The 25,960-nt window shown below is 42.4% G+C and overlaps 1 protein-coding gene across 1 annotated transcript; it reads right to left on the reverse strand.

Annotated features, from left to right (window-relative positions):
- Nucleotides 1-3,010: 3,010 nt before the first annotated feature.
- On the reverse strand, nucleotides 3,011-23,170 carry LOC110539650 (betaine--homocysteine S-methyltransferase 1). Its single transcript, XM_021626492.2, has 8 exons — nucleotides 22,694-23,170; nucleotides 16,427-16,559; nucleotides 12,539-12,657; nucleotides 10,693-10,884; nucleotides 9,282-9,429; nucleotides 7,300-7,482; nucleotides 6,233-6,461; nucleotides 3,011-3,765 (listed from the first exon to the last, which is right to left on the reverse strand). The coding sequence occupies exons 1-8, from the start codon at nucleotides 22,724-22,726 to the stop codon at nucleotides 3,579-3,581; spliced, it is 1,224 nt and encodes a 407-aa protein (XP_021482167.1). The 5' UTR covers nucleotides 22,727-23,170; the 3' UTR covers nucleotides 3,011-3,578.
- Between the last annotated feature and the right edge of the window lie 2,790 nt (nucleotides 23,171-25,960).

Raw genomic sequence — 25,960 nt, forward strand, 5'->3', positions numbered from 1 at the left:
AATATATAATATATTTTAATTAAATCCATCCCTACTCCCTCCAAATTTCTCCCATATCCCTGCTCCCACTTTCTCCTCTCAACTTCATGTGTTCTTTTAAAACCCACTGAGTGCATTAGGCATTGCCAGGATGTAGTTGGGTGCAGGGCCATTCATTGAAGTATACAAATGATGGCTGCTGGGGAAGAGGAGATGTTGCTGCTCTTTTTAACAGCTGGAAAAAAAATTAGTTTTGAACTACAATGACAAACTGACCTGTCAAAATAGGCCCACGGGTGCAAAAGTGGCATGAACACTATGAAAGTGTCCAATGACTTTCTGGGTTGGACTGTTTAGCCTCAGTGCACTCCCTTCCCCCTAAGGCTCAAGTATCATCAGAAAAGAGAGTATGAAAAGATTTTAACAACCAGAGCTAGTGGATGACTGCCAGGAAACAGTGTGTCTTAGTTAGGATTTTTCAGTAATAAAAGACATCTGGAAAGGAAAGGGTTCATTTCATCCCACAGCTTGTAGTCATCATCCATGAAAGTCTGGGCAGGAACTCAAGGCAGGAACTGATGCAGAAGCCATGCAAGAACACTGTTCACTGGCTGACTTAGTTTTCTTTCTTATACGTACCAGAACTACCTGTCCAGGGTTGGCACCACACGTAATGGCCTAGGCCCTCCCACATCAATAATCAATTAAGAAAATTCCCCTTAGTTTGCCCATAGGCCAATCCGGTGGGGCCATTTTCTCAGTCAAGGTTTCCTCTTCCCAAATGACCAGCTTGTATCGTGTTGACAGCAGTGTTTTCTGGATGTAGCAGATGATGGCGCATACTCCCTTATAGTGGTTGTGATCACATGAAGAAGACCTACACACAATCAAGCCAGACAAAAATCCTGCACGAATGCCAGAAGGACTCATGAAGTCCCACCCCTAGCTGAAGAAGAATCAGTTTTCTTTAGGGATATGGCCCCTGATAGCTACTCATGCTCCAGTAGGTGGACTTACACCTATTCATACATAGGTAACCTGGTCCTCTGGAAGAACAGTACCTGCTCTTAACCACCGAACCACCTCTCCAGCCCAAAAAATGAAAATAATTTTTTTCATTTGTTTTTTGAGACAGGCTCTCACTATGTAGCTCTAGCTGGTTTGGAACTTGATAAGTGGACCAGGCTGGTCTTGAACTCACAGAAATCCTCCTGCTTTTACCTCAGCATCTCAAGTGCTGTGAATAAAGCCACTGTAATGACTTGTCCTGATTGTCAACTTGACTATACCTGGAATCAACTAAAACCCAAGCAGCTGAGCACACTGAAGGACTTTTCTTGGTTGAATCATTTGAAGTGGAAAAACCTGTCCTAAATCTAGATCCTAAATTTGATCTGTCCTAAATATGAGCTGTACCTTCTTGTAGAAGCCTATATAAAAGGACACAGGAGAAGGGTGCTTTTGTTCTTTGTCTGCTTGCCCTCACTCTCACTGAAAACTTCATCTGAGGCATTCCTTCACTGGTAGAATCTACTTCTTTGGCATTCCAATGAATACTGAAGACCAGCTGAGACATCCAGCCATGTGGACTTTTTGTGGGGAAACAGCCATTGTTGGAAAAAGCATGTAAATCACTGTAACAAATCATAAACCATTATAATAAAACTCCTCTTAATAAATATTCATCCTATCAATGCTGTTCCTCTATAATAGTGGTTCTCAACCTTCCTAATGCTGTGACCCTTTATGTTTCTCATGTTGTGGTGACCCCCAACCATCAATGAAAATTAATTTCATTGCTACTTCATAACTGTAATTTTGCTACTGGTATGAATAGTAATGTAAATATCTGATATGCAGGCTATCTGACATGCAACCCCTGTGAAAGGGTCGTTTGATCTCCAAAGGAGTCTCAACCTACAGGTTAAGAACCACTATGCTAGAGATTCCTGAATATAACCACTATACTTGGCCACATCTTTATTATTATTATTATTATTATTATTATTATTATTATTATTATTTATTAACTAAGCTGATAAGCTCACTGCTCCACATATAGCTGGTTTACTGAAGCACTTCAATCAGTTCAAGTTTGAGTAGTGTAAAGAGAATAAATCTTCTACTCCTGTCACTTCCCTGCCCAGTGGGAGTGTATGTCTTAGTGGTCAACATGAGTTTGGGAATGGAGAGAACACTGGAAGTCTCAGAGTAGGACTGAAGTGCACGTTCCTGTTTTTTGGGGGAACTCAGTTGTGTAGTGTGAATATTTTTGTTTTGGTTCCAAATGTGGTATGTAGGAATGCTCCCCCAAACCCTCTGTGGAGGACAGCCCCTGAGGAAAACAACCTCTTTGAAAAAAGCATATGATATTTGTCAGCTGGAAACTACCTCATGCAAGGGGCATGGTTTTTGTGAACTGAAAAACATCCTCATGTGGACTCTTAGAAGGGATAAATAGAAGCCCACAGACAATGAAAGAATACTTTTTGCATTGCTACTCTTTGCAACAGATCTCATTCTTTGCTTGTCTTCCAAGAAAGAACTACTCCAGAGAACTTCTCCAGCTTCTTTGGTGGAGTTTTGCTGCTTCAGCAGACTTGTGCTGTTTGAGCGGAGTCTAGCCGCCTCTTCTGAATCATTCTGCTGATGCTGACTTGTGTTGCTGCTGCTGCTGCTGCTTTGCTGTTTGACTAGACTGCTGGTATCCTGACTGAGTCTGGTAATCCTCAAAGAACCCATAGACACTTATAAGCAGGAAGTAGATAAAAGTGTAAAGTCCCTTTTCCTACTAAACTCCTACATAAGGTCAAGAGGTTGGAAGGGAGTTAGATGCATTTAAGAACCTTAAATAAAGTAGGTGTTTGAAAAATCTAAGCCTACAGAGAACTCTGTGATTTAGATGTTTAATAACTAGTCCCACATGGCTGGTTTTCTATAAGAATGTATTTACCTTGGGTGGGCCCCATATCTGCAGTGTTCCACAGCAATAATCAAAACCATTTCAAGGTCACAAAAATTGCCTTAAAGATTTTCAATCAACATGTTTTTATTAATGAAATGGAATGGAAAGAGATACAATCAAAAATTCCAGAATGAATCATTTGTTTTTTCTTTGTGGCTATATGTTAAGTTTTACAGAGCTGTTACTGACAATGTTTCTCTCTAAAGGTCACGCTCAAAAGATCTTGGCGATCACTACCAGAAGCACCTCAGATAAAATGGGTTGCTGTGTCATTTATAATATGGTCCCTGAGTAGTTACCATGTCACTTATGGTGGCCTATGTCCCATCCTCCTACCTGAAGTGGGATTGACATCTGAGTGACTTTTGCTTTGCTGCAGTGATTTCTGTAATGCCTGTTACATGCCACGTACTTAGAAAATCTGTTTAGTATTTATTATGGATTTTTCTTTTCTTTGCTTCTAAGTAAATATCTAAAACATACTTTTATAACTGTAAAATGATATTTGTGATTCTATTCTGTCTACCTAACTGCTAGCCATAGGTGTAGATTAGTATTAACACAAGCATTGAGTTTTAGGTACCTTTTTTTTCTATGTGCACATTGTGGCCCACCCCAAATGGTTGCCCTGTGGCTACTGTGCAGATTTGAACTTTTGTTTTTCAAAGAGCTCCCTCAACTGCTGCTCAGTAGTGGCTTCCTTCTGCTGCATCAGCTCAGCCGTCCCTTTGGTCACTCCCCAGGCATCTGGCTTGGACATTGAGGGGTTGTATGGCCTGCCAGAAGCTATCCGAAGATTCTGCCAGTATTCCTTTCTGGCCCTGTGGAAACAAACCACACATCAAGATCCACAATACACACAAAGCATGCACCAAGATCCCCAGTAGAACCTCAGGGCCTTTCTTAGTCTCTGAAAACAAGGTTATGAACACGATTGTTAATCCAAATTAAGGCACCTTCACCACTTAACCCTTTAGGTCTTCTTTGAACCCAAGAAGAGCCATTAAAAGCCTAAAATGTAGAATCAGGATATGTTCTATGCAGCATATACAACCTTTCCATCCTGGTGCTCTGGTCACATTTTAAACTCTTATTAGCTGGATGGTGGTAGTGCACACTTTTAATCCCAGCAGTCGGGAGGCACAGGCAGGCAGATCTCTGTGAGTCTGAGGCCAGCGTTGTCTAGAGAGTTAGTCCTAGGACATCCAGGGCCTACACAGAGTTCTTTTATTAGAATATATTAATTGTGCAAAATAATGTGTTTCAGTATGGCACTCTTTGATCACATACACCCCTCTGTTCTTCTAGCACTCTCTCCCTGCACCTACATTTAAACTTGCCCGCAGACAAGCTGGTGCCTGTGACTGGATTCTGCCTCCATCCTTCTTCATTCCATTTTCATCATCTCCCTGTGCTTTAGGCCTCATCAGGCCTGATAGCCTGTCTAGAAGGCATCTACATTGGCTATTACATCTGCTAAACTCTTGAAAATCTAACCTTGCCTTGGGTTCCCCATCACCTTGGCAATGAGGTCATATACCAGCAAGCACACTGATGATAGGTGGAGCTACACTATTCATCCTAGAGTCTGCTTTCCAGGAAATTCTGTTTCCACTTCAGACTTCCTCAATACCCATCCCTCTTTCCACTTCTTAGTGCCTCCTGTTGGGCTCCTCTTTTGTCTGGCAATGTAAGGCATCCTTCAGAGTTCAGCTCTGGCTAGAGCTTGCATAGGCATCCTTACTCAGCCCTGGACCTTTAGCTCAGATCCTGTACTACTGTGCATCACTCTGTATTTGAATTCACTGTGTTATTTGAACTTCCTTGCTTATTTCTCTGTCTTTTAGGTTAACTGTTTGGGAACTGGGGCTCCCATTCTATTTTTCTACCTTGTAGGATCCTATTCAGCCTTTGAGACCCAGTTTTCAACTGCCCTTTGTTGTTGTCCTAATTAGTAGAGACAGTTGTTTCCTTCACTTTTTGAAAGTGTCACAGTGTAGTATAATGACTTTATACTTCTTTCATTGCTTTTTGTTGTTGTTGTTGTTGTTAGTCTGTGTCCTATGTAGACCATATTGGACTCAAACTCACTGTGTGGCTGAGGCTGGCCTTGAACTCCCTATTTTCTCCTTTCCACCTTCTAAGTGCTGGGATTACAAACTTATTTTCTTAGCCATTCTTCCCCGTGAGACTCTTGAAGTCAGAAATCAAAGGTTCCTATTTCTACCATGTTGTCGATGCCTAGCACTGTGCTGGTTGTGGACTTATTTCCTTGTTTGGCTCCCCCATTGGAATATGAGTTCTGTGGAAAGATCTTGCCCATCATACCACCTGATTCCCAGCTCTGAAAATCATGACACAAAATACTTAGCATTAATATAAAGTATTAATACAAAGCTATATTCAATTTTTTTATTTTTTAATGCTATTGGAGCTTATTCAAGACATGAAATCATTCTTCCATTGAATTGCCCCAGACCTAAGTTATATTCAACTCTTTTTTTGTTTTTGTTTTGTTTTGATTTTGTGACAATTTCTCTGTATAGCTGTGGCTGTCGTGGAACTCACTCTGTAGAATCTTTGGATGTTTCCTAAGGTCACACACTTCAGCATCTGAGGTAGAACTACAACTAACCCTCTGTAGACCTCCACACCAGAGGGTGGCCCTTTCATCTACTCTAAGGCATGAATCACTGGTCTCAAACTCAGAGACCCACCTGCCTCTGCTTCCCTAGTGTTGGGATTCAACGCAAACAACACTACACATCAGCTTCAACTCTTCATATCTATCTATCTATCTATCTATCTATCTATCTATCATATATATTATATATATATAATATAAATGCAGGTTTATTGGGAGCAGCACAGGAGGGGGAGGGAGAAAGAAAAGAAGCTCGCAGGGAGAAAGAGGAAAAGAAAGGAGGAAAGACACAGAAAGAAAGAAGAGAACAGAGAAGAGGGGGGAAGAGAGGAAGGCAGGGGAAGGAGGAAGGAAGAGAGAAGAAAGGCCCACCTTCAACTCTACAAAACTCAAGTGATACAGCATTAGTGGATACCATATGCAGTGTGCTTGAGTGCAGCACAGAGTAAAATTTACATGCCGTTTCAAGTACAGTCTGTCTTAAACTGTCTCCACAAGTCACCTGGCAATATGCTTTATAAGCAGCTCAGGGAGACACTCTGTGGTGGGGGTGTCAGCCCGCCCTCTTCACACAGGAGATGGGAGAGAAAGCTCCTTTAGTGGCCTCACTTGGACATAGAAGAAGCAGATGGAGAGGTACTGACCTGGCTCTGATCCAGGGTTTGGTGTGCATGTCCAAACCACTTCCCCAGTTGCCATGTTTTTCTGAAGCTGGTGGCAAAAATCCCCTTTCTGGGGCCAACTCCTCCGCAATCGCCCTGATGTGGTAGGGCTCAAATCCGCAGCAGCCGCCAATGAACCTGACCCCCAGGTTGTAGGCCTCCCTGGCATATTTTTGAATATCCCATCTGGTCGCAACTCGGGGTTCCAACCCTGAAATAAGTGATATTAGGTTCTTTTTGTAAAAATAAAAATAAAAAAAAATAAGTGGATGGAGAGACAGCTGAGTGAGGAAGAGCAATTGCTGCTCAGGTATGAGGACCTGGGTTGGGACCATGGAGGGTGGTTCACAAAAAACAGCCTATAGCTTCAGCTATACACACACACACACACACACACACACACACACACACACACACACACATGAATAACACACTCACACATGCACAATTAAAATTAAATCTTTAATCTTTAAAAAAGGTGGAAAGTGAGAGAGCAGAATACCTGATGCCCTCCTCTGGCCTCTACATGTATGTACATAAATACATGTAAATACATGCACGAGTGTGTGTGCATGCACGTACACACAAACAGGCACACACACACAAGATTAACGTTAAAAAATTTAAGAGGAGTAGGACTTTGGAAGTAATTCATTTAATCCTACTTTTGTGATAAAAATTAGAAATGGGGATGAAAGGGTGTTTCCTAAGGTCACAGTTCATCAACAGAGCTAAACCAGGGCTAGTGCTCTACAGAGATAGCCAGACAATGGCCCTCTCATCAACTCTAAGGCACTCTGATTTCACACTTAAATTCATGAGTATTGTTGTTTCCCTTATCAGACCCATTTGTTCTTCCAATATGAAGGACAAATTTGTACTTCCAATATGTCCTGCCCAATATGAAGGGAATTTTGGCTGCAGGGACAGAAACTAAGGGACAAGAGATAACATGTGCAGCTATTTCTCTCCCATGACAAAAGCTCTCTGAAATTCATTTGGAATTTCTCAAGCAAAGATATTGAGACAATTTAAAAGGCCTGTCTTACCAAAGGGGAATTCTGGGAGATCAATAAATCCCTGTTTGCCACAGTCAGGGGTGTGGTAGGCCAAGGGCTGGCACATCAGGTAAGCTTTCAACCCAGCAGCCTCCAAACCCTCCTTCATGAGCTTCACAGCTTGTAAGCTGGTGGTGGGGTCGAAGTGGCAGTTCACCCCGACAATGGAGGCACCTGGAAGCAAGGGGAACATGTTAGCAGATCCTGGCAGCTTCCATGCTCCTGTCTTCATGGGAAGCTTGTACTCAGCATTTGGTCCTCACACAAACCTCTGTCACCTGTGAGAAAGAGCGATTGTGAGCAGCCAGGAAGTGTTTTCTGAGAAAAGTAATTAGTGAGGGTGACTTTAAACAGATAAAGAGATAAGTGAAGCTGCCAATGAAGTATATAATTGGTACACAAAAAAGGCCAGCAGAATGATGGGAAAGGGCTCCCTTCAGGCAGAGCAGGCTTGCTCATTACTAATGCAAATGATGGAGCCCCCTCTGATCTTGAAGACAGCTAACTTACCCTCTCCCTCATTTTTATAGTTCCCATAAAAATCAAGATTATAAAATTTTCTTCCTAAATATAAATATTTCTTACTATTACTAACAAGTGTGAAAAGATTCTTATGAAAAATCAGGAGGTGGATAAGAAGCATAAATTAAACAAATCACCAATGTGTCTCTAGTTCACAGAGTGTGCACTCTTGTCCTCAGACACTGAGTTATAACTTGGATTTAAAATGCAACAGTTTAGAAAACAGTCTGTGAGTTTCCCCTAATTGAAATGAAACCCAATGTAAGGAACAGAAATTGCATAAAAAGATATATTAGGTGGTCAGTATTTCATATCAAAGGTTCTTTGGATTTATTATACATGAAGCAAAGCAAGTATAAGAAAGGAAAAACTTTATCAAAGAAACAACTAACTTTGTATTGTTTAAAGATCCTCAACTTGAGACATATTTAAATAAAACACAACTTCTCCTAACATTTCTTTTGAGTTGCCCAAACATTCTTCTTGTTTCTAAGCATTAACCCTGCAGCATATGTCGAGCTACCCCTTTCAAAAGGCTGCCTTGCCTTGGAGATTGTGGCTTGGAGATTCAAGAATGAAATTTTACTGTTCCTTAAAAAACATAAATTCATGGGTTGGGGAGATGGCTCAGTGGATCCTAAGTTCAGATCCCAGCACCCCCATAAAAGCTGGGCATGATAGCACACACCTGTAGCCCTAGTACTGTGTCAAGACAGACAAGTGGAGCCAAGACAATCCAGCTAATCAGGAAGCCCTAGGTTCAGTGAAAGACCCTGTCATCAGAAATAAGGGGAACCTGGCATGGTGGCTCATGCATGTAATCCCAAAACTCAGGGACTCAGAGGCAGGTGGATGCTGTTGAGTTCAAGGCCAGCCTGGTCTACATAGAGAGTCCAGGACAGCCAAGGCTTCACAGAGAAACCCTGTCTTGAAAAGAAAGGAAGAAAGGAAGGAAGGAAGGAAGGAAGGAAGGAAGGAAGGAAGGAAGGAAGGAAGGAAGGAAGGAAGGAAGGAAGGAAAAGGAATAGCAATAGAGGAAGCCATCCAACATTTACCTCAGACCTTCATGTGTGCACACACATACCACACATACCCCTCCCATTCACACACATGAACATGTAAATCTCTTCACATGTTTACAAAGTAAATTTGTGGGTTTTCTATGTATATTTTCTTGGCATATACCAGAGTATGTATTGATTATTGAAACAGTGTTCATTTACTCTATGTTATTTTAAAAGTTCCACTAGTGGGGCTGTGGTGGTGCATGCCTTTGATCCCAATAGATTAAAGGGAGGTGGATCTCTGTGAGTTCAAGGCCAGCTTGGTCAACAGAACAAGTTCCAGGACAGCCAGAGCTGCACGGAGAAACCCTGTCTTAAAAAACAAAAACAAAAACCAAACCAACAAAAAGCTTCACTAATGGCAAACTGATGGAAATCTGTCATTACCTGCTTTCACCAGACGCACAGCACACTCTCCAGGAGACACGCCATGCAGATCTCCTTCGGGACCAATGCACATGGTAGCTGCTACAGGTTTACCAGATGTTTTTAAGGCTTCCACTGCCCACACAGCTTCTTCAACATGTTCAAAATACTAAATCGGTGAAGAGCAGAACACTCTTAATTACGTTTTCCACAAAATGATAAGAACACCAATCTACTATGACTTGAACTGTCTAGTAAGAACTCAGTTTCTGAGAATTTTTGACCCTGAATAGACTGGTGTGACAGTTTCTTAGTGTGAACAGAAGACAAAAAATTTGAAAACGTGTCAAAGTTAGCAGAAGTCTCAGATGAAAAAGTGCGAGCATTCCCAGCAAAGGGCCATTAGGGCTCATGGCTGGTCAGTTTCTGCTGAGAGTGACCTGATGCTTGAGAATTTGCCCAGAGATGAATAACCAATAGCAGGCTTGAGACAGTGTGGAGAAACCTGATTGGTCACCCAGAGCTATATACCCTTCTCTCTCTTCCCGGATGAATCTGCTTGCCCTTGGATGGCATTCACCTAATTCCTGGTGTCTGTGTGATGCTGTGCCTCTCAGCCTCTCACACCCTTGGCCTGGCCCCTGTCCTCACCAGGGGCTAAACCCTTGGGAGGAGGACCAACATCTGGCTCCCAATGTGGCCTTGCCCCCCTCAGTATTGGCAAAATTCCCCATTTGTGTGTTTCTTGGCTGCTCCTGGGTGAGCATGCAGCCCACTCCTCTCCTCTTTTCACCTCCAATAGTTGCCTGTCCACACCTATATCCTATGTGACAGAGCAACCCTTCGGGAGTAGTCACCAGAAAGGTGGGTATCCAATGACTGGTAAGACCCCAAGAGTTGGGGCAGCCTAAGACAGGCACTGTCGTTTGAGGTGAGCCTCCAAGGCTTGAGGTCAACAATGCTGGGGCAAAGAATCCCATTCCCCAAGGTCACCATAAATAAAACAAAAAGGAGGGTATGTGGGCATCCCTGCAAAGGGCCATTAGGTCTCATGTCTGGGGCAGCATCTGCTGACATGGTTACTGAAGTAGTCAGTGAGAGTACATGACCTGGCTTTGGAGAGTCTGCCCAGAGATGAACAGGCTTGGAGAAGGTGTGAAGGAATCTGATTGGTCACCCAAAGCTATATAATGTGTTCTCTCTTCCAGGAATGAAGGAGTCTACATCCATTCTCCCTTGATTGCATTCACTGGATTCCTGGTGTCTGTGTGATGACTGCACCTCTCACACCCTCAGCCTGGACCCTCTGTCTTCACCTACAGGCTGGATCCTTGGGAAGAGGACCAATGAAAAAGGATCTCAAAAACTAACCTAAATATAATTGTTCCTTGAGATTTGAACCTCACCCCATGTCGAGATCATCCTTGCTCACCTCTGCAATAAGGAAGTCCACATTCTTCTTCATGAAGATCTCTAGCTGTTGGTGAAATATCTTTTTAACATCCATTTCACTCTTGCAGCTGAGGTATGAAGGTGTCTGGCTCACACCTCCTGCAACCAAAGCATCTCCTTCATCAGCCACTTGCCGTGCGATGTCACAAGCCGCTTCATTGACCTTCTGCCCCTAAAGTGGGTGAGTGGAGGGCACAGCTAAATTCACATGTGAAATTGAAAAGTGAAATTATTAGTTACATGCCAGACCCTCAATTTTATTTTTAAAATCATTGTTTTTATCCTAGAAACAATAGTTAAGTAGATCAATGGTTTATCAAGTTTAGAAGTTTGGGGGCTGGAGAGATGGCTCAGTGGTTAAGAGTGCTCTCTGCTCTTCCAAAGGACCCAGGTTCAATTCCCAGCACCCACATAGCAACTCACAACTGTCTGTAACGGCAATTCCAAGGGATCTGACACTTTCACATTAATGCACATAAAATAAAAATTAAATAAATTAGTTTTAAAAATACTTAAAAAAGTTTAGCAGTTTGTAAAACTGCACTAATATTATAAAAACAACAGTGCCTTGGTAATATCTAGGCTATAGCATGTCATCAAAAATCTGTGAGAGGATAACAGTCTATAGATGAAAAGGACTAATCTGGAATTTTCTAATACCTAACCTGCACTTAGATAAATACTTAGCAAATAACTGTGGTGGTGACAATGGACACTAACTTTTATGACTAATAAGACTAAAATTCAATTAGAATGATGACCAAATTCATGACTGCTATGTATTTCTCCTATGATAAATACATGCCTAGTAAGGCACACTCTAATCGTTTAGACATTTAAGATTGAGTTGGCCTTTTAGGTTTTTTGTTTGTTTGGTTTTTGTTTTTGGTTTTGTTTTTTTGGTTTGGTTTTGGTTTTGGTTTTGGTTTTTTGTTGTTGTTGTTTTTTGTTTTGTTTTTGTACTTTGTCTTTTAAATAGGGTTTCAATTAGCCCAGGCTGAACTCTGGATTCAACTGCCTTCATCTCCCAAGTGCTAGGATCACAGACTTGTACCATATGGGGCAGCTTGTTTCTGTGCTGAGAAACAACATGATGATGTTGCCTTCAACTTTTGGGTTCATGGATCCTCTACTGCAGCCTCTCAAGTATCTAGGAGGACTACTGGGGCTCATGAGCCTGCCTGATTTGGGGTGTAGCTTGTTGGCAGGGTTTTTGCCTAACATGTACTGGGTTCTACCCTTCGTACTGCAGACAGCAACCACAAGATCCTACCTTATCTTTTAAAGCAAACAAAGCAAAACAAGCCCACTACCATCCAAAAACCCCCAAACACAAAAAACAAACCCAGCACCACAGGTCATTTAGACTGTTGAAATTTTAGAACCCCCAATTCATTTTAGATATGACAAAAATCTCAGCCTTAATGGGCAAGTGCTTTGGCAATGACAGAAGTGACAGCAGCTGAGTTACTTGGCTTGCTGCCCCCCGTACTCTGCATGCCCTTGATCTCAGCACTTGGGGAGAGGCAGAGGCAGGAAAAGCTCAGAGAGTTCCACGTCAGCCAGGCTGCATAGTAAGAGCTTGTCTCAAAAAAACAGTAGGGAGTTGAATGGACTTGTAAAGACCCCACTTTGCTTAAGAGCAGGCAGGACTTACTGTTGAGTCTTTAATCTGCTTCACCAATGCCTTCCTATGAATCCTAAAGCATGCAGATCAAGCCTGAGAGTGTGAGCCACACTCCCTATGGCTTTCCTCTGTGGGAACTTGGACAGTGGAGTGTCTGTAATACCAGTCACAGGTGGTGGCCTTAGAGGGTGGTACTCACCGATATCTTCGCTGCCACGTAGTTTCCTCTATTCTCCAGTTTGTCTTCACTGGCATAGAAAGTGAAGGTCTGCATGACGTTTGAGCCAGCTCTCAGGAACTCCCGGTGAAGCTGGCGAACTGGGAGAATAAACAAGCAAAGCTATGATTTCACCCATTCACCAGCCTGCAATGTTCTCAAGAGGCTCTCAGGTAACCAAACATCAAAATGACTGTTTCAGCTGCTTGACCCTCGTACATCTGGGTTTAAGGAGGGGCAACTTTAGGTTTCCTAGAACCTCCGTCAAAGCTATCATGGCCAGATAGCTGGGTGGTTGGGGGAGGCTGGGCTCACGGCGCTGTATTTGCCCCCCACCCCCACCCCCGTGGTCTTGGCTTTGTTTGCCCATTGTTAACTTGTTCTTCATTCTTTGACTCTTTGTGGAAGGTGGAAGGGGAGACAATCTGTTGTCTTGTCCTTGAGAAATCTCATGATTCACAAAAGGATACCCGCCCAAAGCACTGTGTGGATGGGCTCTGTGGGAAAGGCTGTCTCCCATGGGAAAAGAAGTCCACATGGAACACTAAAGAGGTGTTGGAGAAGTAGCAGGGGACACAGGTGGAAACAGGGATTTAGAAAGTCTCTGTTTTCATGTATTTTCCTAGGGGGAAATAATTCAAAATAAATGGAGATATTTCTTTACTTTGAATCAATTTGTTCCCCACGCCCCCACCTCCAGGATCTTACTTTGTAGTCCTGGCTGGCCTAGAACTCACAGAGTTCTACCTGCCTCTGCTTCCCAAACACCACCACATCCAGCTGAGAAATCCAAATTTTTGAAGCTTCAAAGCACATTCTACAACAGCAGTTCTTTACTCCCTCATGTTGTGGTGACCCCAACCATAAAATTGTTTTTATTGCTATTTCATAACTGCAATTTTGCTACTGTTATGACCCACAGGTTGAGAACAGCTGTTCTACAACATCAAAGATATTTCTTCTGTGGAATGTTACATTGGCAGAAATATCACTTGTAGCAACATATAACCTGAGCTAATATGAAAGTATTAGTGTCAGTAGTCATATATATTGATGATTAAAAAAAAAAGTAATGAGGTTTGGATGTGATGGGTTCTGTAATCCCAGCAATGGAGGCTAAGCATAAGGAATTGTGAGTTTCAGGCCAGCATAGGAAACTCAGTGAGGCTCCATCTCAAAAATAAATAAATAACAAGTAAATAACAAGTAAGTAAGTAAGTAAGTAAGTAAATAAATAAATAAATAAAGCCTAATCTTGGGCTAATGAGGTAACTCAGTGCTAAATAAAACACAAGTCTAGCATGTGTGCAGGCCTGAGTTCAATCCTCAGTACAGGGAGTGGGGTTATCAATGCAGCTGGTTAAGAGGGATGCCTTAGGGCTCAACAGGAGTATTGCATAGCATCCACTATAGTAGTAACTTTCTGAAACCCTCACATTTCTGGAAACCACAGCCCACATTTGAATTCCCACATGATTTGCATGGGATCGTGGGTCCAAAACAAAGCCTTTCCTTTCTCTTTCTGCCTCCTGATCTGAAAATTCAAGTCTTGCCTCACTTATAAAATGTTTCAGGTCTAGTCCTGAGTGCATGAAAACTCTTCATTACCTCTGTTATTTTTAGCTATTGCTCAGCCAAACTTAAAAGAAAAAAATCACCCATAGATACATGGTTTTATTTGCATAAAATATGCATGCAACTGATCACCCCTTCCATTCAGAGCGTATCTTTTTCTTTTCTTTTTTCACAGTGCTAAGGATTGAACGCAGACCCTCATGTATTCGAATACTTAGCTACATCCCCAGCCCTCAGCATCATTGTTTTAAGTATTTTTTAACCCTCCCCCAAAGGCAAAACACCTCCACCATCCTGTAAGAGTGATCCCAGGAACGATTTGTTACGGGTCTGTCTTTTCTGACTCACACTGCAGTCAACTGAGACTGACAGAACCTGAGAGGTTTGTTGGCACAGTCAGATACCATATGAGATTTCAGTATCTCTCAAAAAGGATGATGCAGTGTCATGGAGTTTCCATTTATTCTTGAAAAGCATGCACCTCTCAGAAGAGTAAACCAAAGTACATGCTTAACTCACCAAATCCAGCTCAAAGTAATAGAATTAATAATAATAATATAATAAAAAGACATGGCTGACCCACACAGAAAATGAGCACTTTCTTTTTTCATTTCTTTGCAGTGATGAGATGCTGGCTAGAAGGAGCTCCAGCTCCCACATAATGATTTCCAGGAGTTTGCTCATGCTAATAACGAGCATTCCCACCTATCAGGAATGAGTGCCTTGCCCTCCATCACCGTTAGCCCCTGACAGGCTCTCAGGGTGACACAGTTAAAATGTTCACCTATGGTAAACTGTGGTGGCTGCCCTTGAAAGGTAGGGCATTAACAGGGATAGTTTCTCAAATGGAAAAGTGGTTCTAGCTACTGTTGGGTACCATCAACAGACTAGAGGAAGCTAATGAAAGACTAATGGTAAATTATCCCAATTTAAGGCAGAGTTTAGAAGGTAGAGAACCTTCTGCATCTAGAGAGCAGAAAGAGCTGAGGATCTGGACCCGGACAAAGTGGAGCTCCCAAGTGCCTGGATATCAACCAGACAGGCCTGCTATGCTACAGTCAGAGCACTGATTAAAGTGAAATGGGCCCTCAAGACAGAGGTGAAACATATGAGTACATTCACTCAAGAACTCTGAGAACCCAGATCCCTCCCAGAATGCTCTGGGTCAAAGAAGTAGTCCATTTCTCTACTATGTGTGTGCATGCATGTGTGTATGTTTTAGAGGTTAATATTGGATGTGTTTCTCAGTTGCTCTCTACCTTATTTTTTGAGACAGGGTCTTTCAGTGAACCTGAAGCTCACTGATTGGGCTAGACAAGCTTGCCAGCAAACCCCAGGGGTTCTCCCATCTCTGCCTTCCAGGTGTTTGGATTACAGGAATCCAGCTTTTTTTATGTGGGTTGTATGTTTTGGGTGGGGGTGCTGGAATTCAGGTCCTCAGGCTTGAGGAGCAAGCACTTTACCAACAAGAACATTTCTCAGTCTCAGTTTCTCCCTTTTAAAAAAGTAATGTTTTCCTCTTGCTTGAGAATCTGCAAAAAATCTGCCCTGGAAGACAGTAATTATTTATTCCTTGTCACTATTGTTTGATTAAAAAAAAGTAAAGGCACTCTTGATGGGTATAGAACAGGTAGGTACTTGACTGCAAATAGGCCTGGGCTACAGAATTGTGGACTGAACTAGTTGTCAAATATAAAACAGAGAGATAGGATGTCATATCATGGACCCTAAAGTGTATAAGAGCAGAAAAGACACATGGAGAATAATCAAAGTCTAAGCTGGTTAGAACAAAGGATGGGTCTTGATGAGATGGAGGAATGGGAGAATTACAGAGAAAGAACAGAAAGTCAGGAGGAAATAATCAAAGAGGGATTGCTCTCAGTACATCAGAGGTGGTTATCTCTTGGTACTGGAAAATTCTAGGGTGAGGGGCTGAGGTACAGCAAAGGGGAAGTTCACTGGGGAGGAGATTTAGGCACTACCAAACTGCTGAGTGGATTGTCTGTCTCAATGCTGAAGGCACATAGATTGGTGAAGGAGGGAGAATAGCAGAGGAAAAGATGTAACGCAAATTGTAGACATCTAAAGTGAAGGGCAAGAGCCAGGTCAGGTTGCTGAAGCAGCAGGGAGCCCCTTTGCTTTGCAGCACATGACTCTATATGGGTAGTCGACAATGCCCAGGGTCAATAACACATATAGAAAGCATTGCTAGCAGGCACCCACCACATGGTTTGCTCTTGCTGTTCCTCCAATATAGCGCACATCATTGTAGTTTAAAATAGAACATTCACCAACCTGCCTCAGGGTGCTCCACAGCAGCTTCCGGAGTCCACGGTCCAGCCTTTACATAGCCCCTCTTCTCCAGAGCAAAGACAAATCCTCCATCTCCAATCACGACTTCTCCAGCATTTAAACGTTCTAGGATCCCCTGAATTTACAAACAAAGGGGAGAAAGGAGTTCAGTTTTAAAGATGAATTCTATTTTTAGTGATTTTTATGAATATATTCTTGAGAAGTATAGTTTCTTTAGCACTCTTAGAGTGAATGAAAGTTTCCACCTTCTGCAAGGATAGTTGGCTGATTAGAACTTCAGGGAGGTTGAAATGTTGAAAGGCCAGAGCCACATTATCTTGGAGTGTGTCTGACCCTCTTATAGTCTTCCTCAGTACATGACCTAACATCTTTGTGAAGTAGGTAAGTCCTCAGGATTGTTCCAACAGACTCCTAGTTTCCAACCAACCAAAGGGCTATGAATGCTGTCAGATGGTATCTGATGCCAATGGCAGAGCTTCTCTGCTTTGGTAACTGGCCTACCTAAGGTTTCCACCAATGTATTTAAAGAATGCCTTGTCTTTGTTCTGTTACTATGAAACTTCATCAAACTGTTATAACATAGGATCATAGAATTTGGAGTGATTAGAATTTGGTTCCTGTTTTTGCATCAACATCAGAAAAATACATATCTATTTTATACATTAATTTATGGTAGAGTGCTCAGCTATTGAAAATTGGTATATTCATGTGTAGGTGCTAGGTTTGAGAGTATGTGAAGAGCTTAGGTGTCTTTTAGTACATATGATAGAGTGTTCGGGTGGCAGAGCACAGTGGTAGAACACTTGCCCAGCATGCCTGAGATTCTATCTCAAGCAGGATAAAAAAAAAAAAAAGCACACATTTTTCACATTTGTATATATTTTCAAATTTATAATATAATATAATATAATTATATATTATAATATATTATATAGTATAATATAATAATTCAGTTCACATATACAAGTGAATAATGAGCAAATTAAGACAATTAGGATTTCCCTTAATCGGTTATGATTTGGGGAGTGGGATGGGACCTTTAAATTCTTTTTTCTTTTTCTTTATAAAATAAATAATAGATTGTAGACTATAACCACTCTGATGAAGCCCATCCATTTCTTTTTTAGTAGTGCTGAAAATTTAACTCTGGATCTTGTGCATGCTAGGCAAGCACTCTGCTACTGAGATGCATCATCAAGGGTGCATGTTCTTAAAGGACAACAACCAGTATTCTTACTCTATCCATAACCTAGAGAAAGGATTAGCACTGTTCAAGAGGTTGGGGTATGCCACTTTTGATGTGAACTGATGGACTAAGATCAGAAAGGAGAGGAGAACCTCCCCTATCAGTGGACTTGGGGAGTGGCATGCATGCAGAGGGAGGAGGGAGGGTGGGATTGGGAGGGGAGGAAGGAGGGGCTTATGGGGGGATGCAGAATGAATAAAGTGTAATTGATGAAAAATTTAAAAAAAAGGGAAAAAATAATTTAAGAACCTTAAATGACTTTCAAAAGTGGAGGAAAACATGGAGTTAGTCAATTTACATGGAGCACATCTCGCCCCTGGGGGCAATGGTCTCCTGAACCTACTCAGACCTCGGACACCACCACTGCTAGTTCTAGAACTGATGCAGGATGTTCCAACGAGGGGGTTAAGGCTTCTCATAATATTTCCTATAAGCCCACACCTGTCTGTTTATATCCCCCATTTCTATTCATTATTAGCCAGATAGAGCCAAGTAATAGTGGTAATGATACTTGCTTTTTTGCCCAATGCTGGAATGCTAGTAAATTTACTAGCTGGTTACTCGCATGCCTCGCTGGGTGCCTGTGCCCGTTGATGCCCCTCATGCTATGACTCTCTTCAGACAGAAAAGGGATCTTGGAACTACAGCCGCCATTGTTACTACCATCTCATTGGCGGCTGTTGGAGCTACCACTGTGGCATTAGCCAGGAGTCATACTGTGCAGACTGCTCAGACCCTGAATAACCTTTTAGCCAATGTAGCTCATGCCTTAGATGTACAAAAAGGAATTAATGCTCAACTAAAAGGAGGCTTGATGGTGTTCAATCAGAGGATTGACCTCGTGCAGGAGCAAATTGATACCCTATGGCAAATCGCTCAACTTGGCTGTCAATGAAAGTATGCTGGACTTTGAATCACTAGCATACAACATGAGAATTTTCCCTGTGCTGCAAATCTGTCTAAACAATTGTCTAGCTATACTTTAGGTAATTGGACTGGAGAATTTGATACTACGATGGAGCAGCTGAGAGTGGCCATTGTCACGGTAAATTCTACCAGAGTGGACGCAGGACTAGCCACAGGATTATCATCATAAATTGCTGCAGCCATGAATCATCTGAAGGAATGGGCGGGCATGGGAGCGTTAACAGGCCTTCTGGTGTTGGTCTCCTTGGTTTGCCTGTGGTATATATGCAAGATTAGAGTCTCACAACAACGTAATGCAGCCATGACCATTCAGGCCTTTAGAGCCATTGAAGCAGGACAGTCTCCCCAAGCATGGTTGGATACCATAAAAAGCTAAAATGTTACACTCAGGATGCGAGGCTAAGCACTGCACTCAGGGTCAGCCGCTTTGGACCCAGAGAAGAGCATGTCTGATTGCATGCGGGTTGATGCCCCAGGTCCCGCCTCTGAGAAAAAGGTATCGGTCGGGTCTGATGCTCTTTGGGTGGATGACACCTAAATGAACATCGGTACAAAGTCCCAATTTATTTCTAATATCAGAGATCAGACCTCTACTCTTGCCTGATGCGTCTAAAACAAAAAGGGGGAACTATAGAGAGCTGCATAATGCCACGCCTTAAAGATGGAGCTGGTTTCTGCCTTCCACCTTCCCAATGGTGAGTGCTCTCTGTCACGAACAACTCCACATTTGGCTAAGGCCGAGGATCTGGCTTGCTTCCGTGTATGTGGACCTATCTGCATTGCCCACATGGCATGCTGGGGTTGGCTACCCAGAGGCTATTTAAGCTGTGGGCTGGCTTTCCCCAGGGTCAGATGATTGTTCAAGGTTCCTGAATAAACTGCATTGAAAAAAAAATAATAATAATAAAATAAAAAATAAAAAAAAGAGGTTGGGGTATGCTGTATAGTATTTTGAAGGCTGAAAAGTCGCAAGACACCTGGTACAGATAGAACAAGGGAAACCAAGTCACTTATGGGCTTCCATTTTTGGCATTTTCTGCAATGGCAGAGCTGTTATGCACCCATGAGTTTGTCCATATGTGCATCCTCTACTCCATGCCAAGAACAGGAGAGACAGAGACAGGTATAGCTTTCATGAGATGATTTCCCGTCCTCTCCCCATAGCTACTCCATTTCAGTTCTGTGGAAGGTTGCTGCTGTGCTCAGGTATGAGAGATGAATTTTGAATTGTTAATTGGAAGCAGTTTTATAGATTCAAAAGTAAGTTACTAGTGTAACTGTTTTTTTCAGACTATAAGAATCATAACCTTTAAATTAAACATACCCTCTCTTCAAGTTATTTCTCTCTCTGATTTTAGAAATAGGAAATTAGAGCCCAAAATATCTGAAAAATTTATCCAAGGTCCTTATGACTCCCTCATCCTTAAATGGTTTGTAGATTAGATTCCAAATAGAGGTGAGAGAGAGTGAGACAGGTCTGAAAAAAGTAATTCTGAAGGATATGTAGGAATATGAACACCTGCTATATTCTCTTTACCAGCCACACCAGTAGATTTTTAGAAACATGAAGAGTACATGAGCTACATAAACAATGTGAGGAATCAGAGGGGTTTTTGCACCAAAATTCCTCTACATCTTCATAGAGCCTCCTTCATTTTAACGCTCCTCCTCTGCAGCCCCACCCAACACCATTATGATAGAAGAGCTCAAAGAGAAAGCATTGACATCTGCATTGTAGAACCGGAAATTACATGGGATGTATGCTCCCTACTGCCTTACATTCCTTTAGGACCTAAATACTTTCAAGCCTAGAAGTCTGTGAACAACTATAAAGACACAGAATTGTTCGTGTGTCATCTTGATATCCAAATATTCATCATGACTACAATGTGTCTAAATATTACATCTTAAATTAAAAAGTGTATATATATAAATTAACAAATACATATATGTGATATATATTTATATCATATAGACATATAATATAAAATATCATATATCTTATTATATTTGTCATATATAATATAAATATATATTACATGAACAGTGGTTCCATAAATAAGCTATGACCTACTTCAGGTGGAAATAGCTATTGACACTGTGGCAGTTAAAGCTCTCACTGAACGTGTTTTCAAATTTTAGTACCACAACATTTTAACATATAGCATAGTCAGGAATATGATCTTTGGAAGTAGAGGGAGGGGCAACTTAATTACCATACAAATCATGTCCATTGATTATGTCAGCATATACTAAGAGTCTACTGCAGTTTTTAATTCTCTAGACACGATCCTTTTCTTTGTTACTAGGCTAAACAGTGTAATGTGCTATGAAACACTTAGGGTATTTTTTTTGTAAAAAATTATTATAAAGGAGTATATGTAACATCAGCTTGTTCTTTTAAAACATGTATCTGCTTAGATAACTTGCAGAATGTATATCAAAATGTTGCAGGTTCTGTTCTTTGTGTTTTAACAACCTTGGTTTTTGCAATGAAAAGGTGTCCTTGTAATATCTTTTAAAAGCAAATGTGAAACATTATTGCCCTTGTTTTAATATTTTCGTGAAAATAAGAACATTGAGGAAGCACCCTTATGCGACTCATTTCTTGATAAGTCTGTAAAGAACACTCTGCTGTCTGTCCCCCACTGTCACTGTTTTTTCTGTTGTGTCACTGTGTAGCGTAGGCTGGTCTTGAACTACAATCCTTTTGCCTCTTTCTCCTAAGTGCTGGGATTTTATCCACATGCCATCAGACCCTGCTGGACAGTCTTCTCTAAAGTGGTGAAGTTTCTAAGACTGAGTTTGGGAAGTGGGTTAGAATCTATGGTTTTACAAATGGGGCCAGACGTGTGTGTGTGTGTATGTGTGTGTGTATGGGTATATGGGTGTGTGTGTGTGTGTGTGTGTGTGTGTGTGTGTGTGTGTGTCTGTGTCTGTGTGTGTGTGGTGTGATGAGACCTTTGCAGTCTGCAAGAGACACCATTTACTAAACCTGTGGACTGGCAGTAATTCAAAACTTATTTGAATCACACATCCTTCTCACACCACCCAGATGCATCTGCCTCTAGATGCATCTGGTGTTTCCAGATTTTAATAGGATTACTTTTCTTTCTTGAGTGGATGTCTTTTTAAATTGGCGGCTGCCCATCTGCAAACTGTGCACACCCAGGTGGTTTTCCAGAAAGGCATGCCTTGCTTTCATGGGGTACTGAGGGTTATAGTCAGCCTGGCTCTGTCTCTCAGCCCCTCCTGGGGTCTTCTGTGGCTGGGCTTGATATCAAAGCCGAGCTTCCCTTCCCCTCCAGTCCCTAACCCAGAAGATCTGATTTGGACTGAACACCTGTGTCCAGAGTGCCACTAGGAAGCGGAAATGCTCTCCTTGTTAGGAGACCCACAGGTATTATTTTTAAAATTCTATGAACCTTCCTCGGTGTCTTACAATCACGCATTCATTTCTGAAACTGTGTTTTTGGTGTTCATGTGAGGCATTTTTCTGTGGTCGCTGAAACAATCTGCAGATGACACCTACCATTACTCCCCCACAGTCCTGTCCTCCTGATGGCAGCTGCCAGGGTGTCGGGTGGGAGGTGGCGCGAGCCAGGAACCGTCAAGCAGTCAGATGGGCTCCGCAGCTGCCTGCCTCCCCTGCATCATACCCTGCAAGCCGCCAGCCAGGGCCACTTCCCCCATTGCAGCAGTAGGTCTGTGAGCAGCTTCCCTGGGAGATTTCCCTGGTCTTTAGGTTGCTGCACTCAGGAAGTGTTGAGAGTTTGGGGGGCTGGAGAGGCTCCCTGACATCCCAAGTGGCTGTGGGGGTGCCTTGGGACTAGAAGGTAATCATCCCACAGATCCAGAGTGCAGCGTGGTTCAAAGTGGAGCCAGGAGTGCAAGGGGACAGAGCCTGTCTAGAGTGCACTATGTAGGAAAAGCCCCAGGTCAAACTAAAGTTCTAGGTGACCGTTCTGACCTAAAGCTTCCAATTAGCGCCACAGACAGGCTCCAAGCACCCCCCTGCGCTCTCTACCCAGCTGGTGGTGTTGCTGAGAGCTCCCTGGGACTCCCTGCGGACTTACCTTCTTGGCTTTCTTGCCGGCAACTGGTGCCATCCTTCTGGTGTACTGGCGCTGAACACAGCTGAAGACAGGAAGGGAGCTGTTCCCACGAAGTCTGTGCTGCTGGGCTGCTACCGGGACTCTTTATACAGCAACTAGGTTTCCCCAGCCTTGACCAGGTCCAACACTTGGCCTCAGTCAGGGAACACGCCCACCAGCCTTTGAATCAGGCTGGAAAGCTGCCTGTCCGAGGAGATGTCGAGATTGGTCTCCCAGATGGGTGGAAACACCTAGAAGTAAGATAAGAAGGAAAAAAATATTGAGGTCGCTGCTTACTCATTTGCACGCTGCCCTTTTGACCTCCAACCTTGATCTGGGGTCAGGTAGCCATGACCCAGTTATGCTGCCAGAGAAGGCCCCTAATAATTCCACTCATATTTGGCAAAGGTGAAGATTCAAGATCATTGCACGAGGATGTGATGCCCTGTAAAAACTTCGTGCAAAGTTGATCTGCATGACCTGGTGAAAGTAACACAAACTTGGCACTTGCAGAAGCATTTGATGCCAATCCTCAGTTAGCAGGTTCTTTCCCAGTGACTTACGGCCAAACAGGCTTTGCAGTTTCTAGTACCAGTGGCTTCTAACAGGAATACCTGAACCATCTAACATGTGCACAGAAAAACAGCACAGACTGGAGACCTTAAAATTCCACATGAAAAGCAAAGGCGAAGCTAACCTGAGGGGACAGAAACAGCCTAATGTGCAGTGCAGTGTAGCTGTCTGTTGATGGCAGAAAGGTGACAGTTTTTAACCTGTTCGTTGTGATTTATGATATTTTCCTAAATATCTAAAAATTATAACGATTTAAAAGCACAATACTGTACAACATACGAATAAATCCTTAAAGACAACAAAATGTGTAAGGGTTCAGAACCTTTTATCCAAACACAAAAGCACAGGGAGACATGCTCCACTAGAACAGTGGCCTCAATTTTACACATGCAGAAGAAATTACAGTAGCAGATAACACATTGGTTAAAGCTGAAAGTGATATATGACTATGATATTCAACTGAAAGAGCTTTTTAAAAAGCCAAGTTCCCTCTGGTGAGTATGTAAAAACTTTAAATGGGGGGGGAAAAGACAAAAGATATATTGAAAGTAATTCAGGTGACAGTATTTTACTGCCCCTCCCCCCTGCCCTACCCTACAACCATCTACACTGTCAGGAGTCAGCACTAACGAGGCATCTTTTGCAGGCTCCAGCTCCCCACCACTAACTACTAACTGCTCCTGGAGAAGCTAGGTAGGGAATGGTTTAGGGAATGGTCTCACTGGCTATAGCAGGGACAGCGAGTATTGGTGAGCGCACTGTGGTCTCCAAGCACTAGGGGGCTCTATCAGGGTCCTGCCTGTCAAGAAAATCAACATTCCCACCTTTACAGGTTCATGCAGACACCACAAAACAGCAGGGATTTTCAGCTAGTAGCTTTGGGCTGGAAAGACGGCTCAGTGGTTAAGCGCAATGGCTGTTCTTCCAGAGGACTCAAGTTTGATTCCCAGCACCACGTGGCAGCTCACAACTGTCTCTAACTCCAGGTCCAGGGGATCTGATATCCTCACACAGACATGTATGCAAGCAAAAGGCTGATTCACAAAAAATAAAATAAACTAGTAGCTTTAATTGAAAACAAACCATGAAGTTTTAATGAATAATACAAATACACTAAAAATTAAAAAAAAAAAAAGATTGCCCAACTGCTATTCAAGTCCTTGTTCTGGAGATAACCATCTTAAAAATTATTTTTACTATTTTAAATTATGTATATGTACGTGTGTGTGTGTGTGCACACAAGTGCAGGTGCCTGGGAGACTTGAGGCATCAGATCCCCTGGAGCTAAAGCTACAGGCAGTTGTGAACATCTGGATATGCAGTTCTAACAGCCAGACGGTGCTGAGAACCCAGCCCAGGTCTTCCGAAAAAGCAGGAGGTGTTCTTACCTGCTGAGCCATCTCTCCTGACCCAGGAAGCAGCCACACTACCTTTCCAAGGGAATGCTATGCCAAGTTCAGAATAAGCATATAAATTCAAAATCATGTCTGAATGCAGAGCTTTTTAGTTCTTTGAATGCTTATTCACTCCTATTTCCCCCAAATGGTTTATAGGCAGCTGTTGCAATGTTTTAATCTTTCCTCAACCCCTCAGCTTGTTGTTGTAACTTTTCTTTCACCCCTTAAACTAGGTCCATTAAAACATCATCCACTTGTTATTTCCACATTAGATACTAGAATTCAGAGACTGCCAGGTGCTGCTATGCCCAGTTATCAGTGTGCCTTCTCCAGATTGTGTTTTATTCCTCAGAGCTCTGTGCCCCTACACAGTGCTCCAGCTTCTGTGACAGACAGAAAGGAAGAACTCATAAAACTCAGCAGCCCTCTAATTCCTTGCTGCTGGTTCCAAAGAACTAAGTCCACTTAACAACCAGAGGCAGCACATTCTGTAATAAGCCGGTCTTGAGAGAATGCCTGTGTTCTTTGACTCCTATAACAAGATGAGGGAGGTCCTGTGGCTGAAGTCCTGGCCTAGTGCAAAGTGCTCAGGGTTAAAAATAAATCCCAAGGGAAAGAGGAGGGTTCGAGCTGGAAATCCACCCCCCCCCCGAGTTTCATAACCTCAAAAGAGAGGTTATTGTTCTGCCTTTAGTTTATGCTTTGCCCTACTCAGAACCTCAGAAGCACTTATTAAATGCCATTTGACAAACATGAAACTTTGTAAGTGTGGTATTTCAGATACCATGTATGGACCTTGAGGTAAACGGTACCTCCTCCTTCCTGTTCCCCAAGAAGAAAGTAGACAATATCTCACATAAATGTTAATGTCCTTTTAATCAATATGTAGATGGGAAATGTGGGCCTTTCATCTTCTGTTCAATTAAGATTTCCTTTGAAATGGAGTCAGAGCTGAGATGTAGCTCTGTGGTACAGTGCTTGTCTTGCATGCATAAAGCTATGGATTTGACCTTTAGCATCTCTTAGACAAATGAATGACTGAATAAACAAAGCAATTAAACATGAAACTAGCTTTTCTAAGATCTTTTTTGATTTTTTATTAAAACATGAGCCACTGAATTTTAAACTATTGAAGATACTTTGTATTTTAACACTGGGTTTAACAACATTTTGACACCTGTGTAGAGCTCTTTGAAAACCGATGACATAGAAGGGTGGCCAATATCCATGTTTCTTTTGGCAGAGCTAATGCTTATTAAAAAGAAATATGTGAATTCCT

The sequence above is a fragment of the Meriones unguiculatus genome, chromosome 6, assembly GCF_030254825.1.
Source record: "Meriones unguiculatus strain TT.TT164.6M chromosome 6, Bangor_MerUng_6.1, whole genome shotgun sequence".
NCBI lineage: Eukaryota > Metazoa > Chordata > Mammalia > Rodentia > Muridae > Meriones > Meriones unguiculatus.

What these genes read in the sequence shown, in the direction of transcription:
- LOC110539650 (XM_021626492.2), bottom strand. Translation starts at nt 22,726, where the DNA reads ATGGCACCAGTTGCCGGCAAGAAAGCCAAGAAG. An exon ending in TGTGCGTCTGGTGAAAGCAG is followed by an intron (nt 7,483 to 9,281) that starts GTAATGACAGAT and finishes CCTTGCTTCCAG; the next exon opens with GTGCCTCCATTGTCGGGGTG. An exon ending in TCTCCCAGAATTCCCCTTTG is followed by an intron (nt 6,462 to 7,299) that starts GTAAGACAGGCC and finishes CACTTATTTCAG; the next exon opens with GGTTGGAACCCCGAGTTGCG.